The sequence below is a fragment of the Salvelinus namaycush genome, chromosome 23 (assembly GCF_016432855.1).
Source record: "Salvelinus namaycush isolate Seneca chromosome 23, SaNama_1.0, whole genome shotgun sequence".
Lineage (NCBI taxonomy): Eukaryota > Metazoa > Chordata > Actinopteri > Salmoniformes > Salmonidae > Salvelinus > Salvelinus namaycush.
In genome coordinates this window covers 39,057,442-39,065,930 of record NC_052329.1, presented here as the reverse complement: position 1 = coordinate 39,065,930, position 8,489 = coordinate 39,057,442, and the positions used below count along the sequence as shown (strand labels likewise).

The window sequence follows — 8,489 nt, the reverse complement described above, 5'->3', positions numbered from 1 at the left end:
CAAAGTACTTTCTTCTGAAACTCGTCTGTCTATTCTTGTTCTGAGAAATGAAGGCTATTCCATGCGAGAAATTGCCAAGAAACTGAAGATCTCATACAACGCTGTGCACTACTCCCTTCACATAACAGTGCAAACTGGCTCTAACCAGAATAGAAAGAGGAGTGGGAGGCCCCGGTGCACAACTGACCGCGTTTGCGGTCACTTGAAGCCTATTTAGCTGAGATGCCTGTGACGGGCATTGGCTAATAATAATTATCTGAGAGAGCCATGTGAGTGAGAGGTGCTTCCGAGCACGGCAGCTGGGAGAAGGGAATTATAATGATTATATTCAGCCCAAGGGCACAACGGCCACTTTTTTTAGGGGGCATTACGGCCACACAAGGGGGATGCTGTTGGGAAATTCGAGGCCTGGTGAGAATATTATCAAGTGCTTGTCAAATTCTGAATGAGAGACTGATGAAGTGTGTGTGCAGCCTGCACAAGAGGAAACAAAGCAACTTTTTTCAAATCATCATTAGTCGCATAATGCAGCCTTAGAATGTATTAATAATCAAAAGATATAGCCCAATGTTTGTATCACAACTAAAGTTGCATAAATAACTCTAAATTATGCATATAGGTGGACCTGTTTCTTTGTTAACTGCTCAACATAGAATAGCTGCATGTGTGCACTTCCTTGGAAATCGCTTGGAGAAAATATCCTTTCTATTTTATTCAGCTATGTTCAATTGTATTCTTCAAACTATAAAATAATTTTGCTACGGATTTCTAAGCAAATCTTGCCTGCTAAATTACCTAGTATAGCCCACATCCATATGTCATAGCCATATCAGGGCCTAACATAAAGACATGCTATTCTGTTCTTCTGAAATAGACTACTTTTTCTTCATATCATGTTTCTTTAAACCGGTCTAAAATAAATCATGGAATTATTGTCCTGGTGTAGGCTATATTAAATAGATTTTATTAAACTTTTGAATATGTATATTTACCAAAGGTCTGCATCAGTGGCTTGTAGGCTATGCGTGGAAGCCTGGAGAACGTGTTTATGTTAATTAATGGTCAATTACCGTAAGACCGGCAGTTATTCGCTGGATGATCACCGGCCGACAAAATGTCAGCCCTAGGAAGAACCCCTGTATCTTTGTAGTGACTGGGTGTATTGATACCCCCATCCAAAGTGTAATGAATCATTTCACTATGCTCAAAGGGACATTCAATGTCTGCCCTTCTTTGTGAGGCATTGGAAAACCTCCCTGGTCTTTGTGGTGGAATCTGTGTTTGAAATTCACTGCTCGACTGAGGGACCGTACACTTATCTGTATGTGTGGAGTACATGTTAAGCATTTTTACAGCACACAGTGAGTCCATGCAACTTATAATGTGACTTGTTAAGCACATCTTTACTCTAGGCTTGCCATAACAAAGGGTTTGAATACTTATTGACACACGATATTTCAGCTTTTCATTTGTATTCATTTGTAATTAGGCCAGTGACGACGACAATTTAATTTTAATCGATTTTAAATGCAGGCTGTAACACAACAAAATGTGGAAAAAGGCAAGGGGTGTGAATAGTTTCTGTGAAGGCACTGTATATTTATCATCGCCCCCCGGGCTAAGTACCAGCTGATAGGGGGAGCAAAATGAGGAAACATACTGCTGTCAGTTAAATTAGCTGAACGATTACACTGCAGCAGCAACCTGTGTGTGCGTATGTGAATATCCAGTCAGATATATTTTCTTTATGATCAACAAGTGCTGTTTAGCTAGGATTTTAAATGGCCTAGTGCTTTCAGCATGGCTTTATGATGCAGGAGTTTGATTTGGTGTTATGAAAATTGATAGTGCGTGTGTATTGCTGCTGAATATGACACTAGTATGATGATAACCCAGGCATTCTGAAGATTAGTCTCAACAGGAGAAATCCTCTGTCCAAATCCCCTTGCCTTAATCGCTCTCTCTCGTTCTTAATCATGCTCTCTCTCTCTCACATTCTAGTACAGATGAGTTGCTGTAGTCATCGTTTTCGTGATGTCATTTCATTGAGTAGGAGGGGTGAATCTTGGTCAGTGTATGTTAGTGTTTGGGTGTGCATGTTCAAAAACAGTGTATTACTGTATGCCATGTGTGCATGTTGTTTTATTGTGGTCGTCAGCATATCAATGTGTGTTTTGTCTCCTCCCCAGATCTGCCCAGAGCCTGAGAGAAGAGAGACCGCCTACTGTGTAGCTGGGCCTATGACCAGCAGTGTCCCACCCTCCCATTGAAAGCGATGTGTGTGGGAGGTGGAGGCCGCAGCATCAGCAGAGTGTGTGTGGGGCTCCTCTCCCTCTCCCCTACTCCACACTCTGGCCTGGGATGCCAGCTCCCTGCCCCCCTGCCTGCTGTCCTGCCCTGAGCTCTCCTGGGGCGCCATGAACACCTACAGAGATCGAGGGGTCACCTGCACCTCCTCAGACCTGCTGGAGAGGGGCGGAGGGGGAGGGCCTGGGTCCCTCCTCACACAACATGCCGCCTTCCACCTCACCCCCAATGGCCACACTGCCCCCTCCTCTGATCCAGCTACCCAATCCCGTGTCTCCGTTCCCAAGATGGGTGTCCGCGCCCGTATTGCTGAGTGGCCGCCGCGCCATGCGCAATCAAGGGAGTCGCTCCTGGAGAACGGGCAAGGTGGTAATCACCATGGAGACGACCCCTCCACGACGACCGCATCTTTCCCCATCTCCGAGGTCGGGCTGGTGAGGGGAGGAGTGGCTCGTTTACCAAGGCGACGCACGAAGGACGTGGAGTTCCGTGGTGGGTACGGAGGTGAAAGAGGGTCTCCCGCAGGCCTGCGTGCCTTCCCCCCGTTACGGCAGCGCTCCAACAGCGAGGTGACTCTGAGCGAGCAGGATGAGAACGAGGTGGAAGGTCGTGGAGGTGCTAATCTGTTCCGGGAGTACGGCAGCACCTCCTCCATCGACGTGCAGGGCATCACCGAGCAGAGCTTCTTTGACATGCTCAGCCAGTTCCACCAGGAGAGGCCCGACCAGCGCAGCACTGCCCCCGGACGCCTGGGAGAGCGACTGTACACCCCCAACTCCCCTCCCTCGGCACCCCTCCCCACGGGCCACTCCCCCACGCCCACATCCCGGGGGGAGGATGGAGGGATGGGGAGGTCAGAGAACAGGGTGAGGAAGAAGAGTGGGGGGACAGAGTCGTCTCTGGGGACGTCCTCTCTGTTCCGGAAGCTCCGCAGCTCCAGCAGAGGGGAGCTGGACAGAGGGGATGCGTGGGAGGACGGGGGAAGCCGTAACTCTACAGATACCCCCTACAAACCCTGGGTGTGCCCCAAGAGCTTTGTCCACTACGACGCCCAGAGCATCCTGTTTGACCTCAATGAGGCGGCTGCTCAGCGTGCCTATGTAGCCAAGCGGAGGAACACTGCCACCGGGGCATCGGCGGCCTCAGTCTCCCTGGCTGTGTCACGGTCCTCAACTCTGAGTGGGTTGGACGCTACCTACTCCAGCATTGAGGACCTGACGCTAGGCCTCGACCCCAGCGCGCCCACACCCTCCCTGGGCATGGACCCTCTGGACGCCCCCCCCGGAGGCCCCAACTCCAGTCCGCTCCTCCTCAGTTGCCCCCACTTCCGCAACGAGACGGGGGGCCACGGGGAGCGCAACGTCAGCTTCCTGAGCTCCTCGGCCGAGCGGGGAGGGGAGGGGGGCGCGGGTGACATGGCGAGGGGCAGCCTTCGGCGTAGCAACGCCAGTGTGTCGGTGGTGGAGGTGCCCATAGAGCAGCAAGTCACCAGAATGGACAGGCTGAAACTCTATAGCATCGAGCACGTGGACCTGGGGGCGCGCTACTACCGAGACTACTTCCACGGGAAAGGTAACAACTGATCTGATCTTGCCACTCAATCCAGCCTAACTACTTTTACTGTAACTACTCACAAAAGTCTAGCGTATCACTAGTGTTTCCACTGGCGGTACTCTCTCCTCCTCCATCCAGCTGTCCCTGTACGGGCAGCCAACCTGGCAGTGGTCCCAGAGGATAACGTGTACCTGCCTCTTGTCTGTTGGCAAACTGAGTTTGTAGCTCAGAGAAGAATTAGCTTAATCCCACACACACACATTTTCCTTTCTGCCCCTGCACATTAATCCTGACACTGGATGTCTCCCCCCCCCCCAATCCTAAAGAACAGCTGTGTGTGTATGTGCGCGCGCTCCCAGAATTCCCTCTCTAGGCCCTGGAAAAATAGATAGCTGCCCCCAAGGACTAAATCATCTGGTAAGAGCCTAATTAGAGACAGATGTTGTCAGGGTTTGTGACGCCTGCAACCACAGAGATGAAGGTTACCGCTCCAAAAATACTACTGCCTGTCCCCCTGAACGCTGCGTGGAACGTGAGACTGCTCCAGAGCAGTAACTGTGATGCCCTGCGTGCATGTCAAAAAGCCTCACCCAGAAAGCTGACATTTTATACTGCAAGACAAAGCTGGAATGCTAAACATTGCTGAGCCTCTTCAACTATGCAGGGACGAAACAAGTTTGAAATCGTAAAGTTCTTTCATGAGTTTCTTTCTCCACTCACAAATAGAAGTCGCTCACAGTTTGAGGAGTAGGCCGTTACTGTATCATGTGGAAATGTTTACAGCCTTTTACTTCAGGAATGTGTCTTATCAGAGATTTCCACTTATTCATCAAACTTTAGATAAGCAGATGGGCTACTCAGTCTTCAGTCTGTCACACACTTATAATGAAATGTAATAAAATGTCCTGTGGAATGTTCTGATTATGAAACCAACCTTTCTGGCCACGATAGGCCTATATCACGCAAAGCAATAAGGCTAGTACGTCAATGCAAGCGATTGTATCGTTGTGGATTAAATAACAAATATAATTGAGTTTAGTCATTTGTAGATTCTTATTGTGTTCTCTACTCTACCGCTCTGAAGGTTACTCAAGCACGTGACTTCACCTGAAAGAGTCAAATCTGTACCGAGCAAGCCGTGCCGCCGCACCACAGGCTCAGCTGTACAATCTTAGTCTGTCATTTGTAGCTCTAATCGATGTCCTCCGGTTCCTTGATGAGCTGATTAATTCAACGTGTAATTGAAAATGTATTGAATCCACATGCATACAAGCACTGCAAGCGCTGTTGTTATCGCGCTCTTCAACATATCTCTTCTCTTTCCCTCCTCCGCTCTGAGCCTGTTCTCTCGCTCTCTCCTTTCACTCTCAACCCCCTACTTTCCCTCCTCCATTTTTCCATGTCCAAAGGCTGTTATTACAATGATCAATACACGTGTTCAACAATACCAAAGGCATGTCCAGGCATGTTGTGAATACACTCTGTCCCTGTGTGTCACTGCAGAGCACTCTAACTACTTTGGGACGGACGAGAAGCTGGGTCCGGTGGCTGTGAGTATCCGCAGGGAGAAACTGGACGACACTAAAGACCTGAAGGACCAGTACCAGTACCGCATCATCGCCAGAACCAGTGAGGTACTAACACCCACCCCACCTCCCACTGCCTGCCTACGCACAGCTAGAGGGAACACTGAGTAGGCTGAATACTGATGATGCCATGATATGTGTGTTTGAATAGGCAGAGTGTGTGTGTGTGGGAGTTTTGTGGGGTTTTTTTACGCTGTTATTTATGCCTGGACCTGACCTCAGTGAGTCCCCACGGACCATGTTGGCTCCACATACACTACCTTCTCGCTCCACACCTTCCCCTCGCTCCATTACCTTCCCTTCTCCCTCCAATCTCTCCATTCTCTACCAGTGGAAATTTCCACCTGACCAGGCCCTGCTCAGAACAGCCAAGCCAAACACTGCCCCGGCCCTGGTCCGCTGGTAGACCTCTCTCCACTAATACCCCAGCTAGTGATATGTCAAACCTTTTCATCCAAGCAAAGATGTAGCCTGACGACTCAAACTAAATTCTTCTGTTATTCGCTACATACTTTAGTCTGAGACTGCTGTTGTTTGAAGTCGTTTGTGGTGAAGAGGGGCGTTGTACAAAACAAAGTCCTCAGCAATTTGGATCGTCGCTAACCAATCAAGAGTATCAAAGCCAATGACACATTTTCAAACCTCCGCTTTACCCATGGCTGTTCTGGCTCTGGCCCTACCCATCGGTTTCTGGACCAATCAGACAGCCCCAAATGTGTTCCCATTCGACGAAGTGTCGTGGAGGTACTCGGATCCAGACTCATTGCGGAGAAGAAACGAACGTCCGTTGGCATGTTGTAGCGTTTGGCCGGAGAAAGGAGTCTGGGTAGCCAGACAAGCAAAGATGTGCTCTGATTGGATCACCACCCCTCCAGCCCTGGGACAGGGCATTCTCTATGATTGGCCCAATCACCCGCCCAGCTTTACCAAAGTCCTCTTTAGTAGGTTATAAACAAGTGTGGGCAGGGTTTACGTACTAGGGCACCACCAGAAGCACTGAAATATTCACGTGGAAAACCACATAAGCAATACAGGCCATGATTTTTTAGGGCACTCGAGTCCACGTATACCTGGCACTACCTTTTCTGCACACACAGGTTCTCTCATACTCTGCGACTGATTTGAAAGATTGACTTCCACTGCACAAATAGTGAGCCTAATAGACTGGGTGTACATAGCGTTTCTGCATGCACCCTGTCTAATACATGTGCTTCCCAATAGTGACCAGTGAGTCCTGTGGCCGTGCCCCTCTGGTTGGCTGCTGCCCTCCCTCGTGTTGTTTTTAGCTGGATTACATGGCTGCCTGGCCTCATCACCTTAGCCCCTATGGAACAATGGGCCGCTCCACCGCCTGTGTCTACAGAGCTCAGCTCACACAGACACTCCACTCAGGCCTGCCCTTGGTTCCCACAGAGAGAGAGCGAGAGAACGCTCACAACCCCTCCCTCCCTCCTCCCATACTCTCTAATTGAAGTCTGAACGATGCTGACACAGCATGCTGTAACCACACGATACACACTCAGTCACACACATCCGCGTGCACACACACACATTCTTACACATAACCCACAAAGGCCCCAGATTGGCTCAGTCAGTCACTGCTGGATGCCAACATAGGGTTTCCCACCCTGCCTCTCAGGGGGAGAGATGGAATGGAGGCACTTGTCAGAGGTTAGAGGTCACCGGGGGAAACACGGTATTAATAGTTAGACGACAAGTTATTGGCAACTATTGGCTCTGCATCTGATTAAACCACTTATGGAGTCCATTGTCAAGAGTAGCTCTATATTGTGCCGGAAGGCAATCTGAATAGCTGGAATTTAACATGCACTGTTTAGGGGTTTCTTTTCCGCCACGCCAAACCCTTGATTTCGTTAAGGTGAAGCACTCTCTCGCCCCGTCTAGCTCCTCAGCAGTGTGTTGCAGTTTTAATGAAGCACGGTGCCGTAGTCTCTGAGTACATTGAATAACGTACAGCTCTCTCGGCGCCTGAGATTATTATAGCCCCGCTGTCTGGAAACACCCCGAGTACAGATTGCAGATATCCACCGGCTGAAGACATCTGTCCTATTTCTCAATGTCTCAACAATTTTTTTTTTTTTAAACTTCCAGAGACATAGATGTGAGAACGTTCTCTTCAAGTTAATGAACAATAAAGTACATCTCGTGTGTTTTTTTACATCTCTAATGAGTTCAATGTCCTCTTGTGTGTAGCTGGTGACGCTGCGGGGATCCATCCTGGAGGATGCGGTGACCTCCACGGGGAGGCACGGCACGGTGCGTGGTCTCCCCCTAAAGGAGGTGCTGGAGCAGGTGGTCCCGGAGCTCAGTGTGTCCTGCCTGCGCCTGGCTCTCAGCACGCCCAAGGTCACCGAGCAGCTCCTCAAACTGGACGAACAGGGGGTGAGTCTAGCGGGGTCACGGTCTCAGGCGCGAGTTCTATGATATCTCCGTGCGTCTGTCTCTGTCTTACGTCACCTCTGATACCACCACCAACAGTTACAGTCATAAACGCTAGATGGGCGTGTCTCTGTTTGAGCCAGGGGCGCGGCATCCGCGTGTGAATGCCGTCTAATATTTGTTTCTTCTCCGGTTTATAGCTGAGTCAGAAGCACAAGGTGGGAGTGATGCTGTGTCGGGCAGGGCAGAGCACCGAAGAGGAGATGTATAACAATGAAGAGGCCACGCCCGCCTTCTCGGCCTTCATGGACCTGCTAGGGGAGCAGGTGTGTCTCCGAGGCTTCACCAACTACGCCGCCCAGCTGGACACCAAGAGTACGTGTCTGTGTGTGAGGGGGGTGCGTAGTAGGGCGTTCGTTCGCCTGTGACTGCGCGTGCCTAATGTCAGAACAGAGTTTTCTGCATGCCTTCCTGACCTTGCAGTCATAGAATGATCGACCCAAAGGGTGTGAACACGGAGTAAAGTGAGCGATTCCTGTCAAACGGTGCATGAATATAAAAACAGTGTTGCTACATAACTGCCTACTGAAGTCAAAACGTTTAGGAAAAAAAGAGTTTGAGTTATGTGGTTTCCTGAAACAG

At 49.9% G+C, this 8,489-nt stretch overlaps 1 protein-coding gene across 1 annotated transcript in view; it reads left to right on the top strand.

The window, feature by feature from the left end:
• The first annotated feature begins 2,199 nt into the window (after window positions 1-2,199).
• Window positions 2,200-8,489, top strand: part of LOC120018674 (signal-induced proliferation-associated 1-like protein 3) — a 35,576-nt gene continuing 29,286 nt past the window's right edge. The window contains exons 1-4 of the mRNA XM_038961875.1: window positions 2,200-3,879; window positions 5,365-5,495; window positions 7,662-7,850; window positions 8,048-8,222. Coding sequence (XP_038817803.1) covers window positions 2,418-3,879; window positions 5,365-5,495; window positions 7,662-7,850; window positions 8,048-8,222 — 1,957 coding nt within the window. The 5' untranslated portion in view covers window positions 2,200-2,417. The remainder of the gene's footprint in view (window positions 3,880-5,364; window positions 5,496-7,661; window positions 7,851-8,047; window positions 8,223-8,489) is intronic.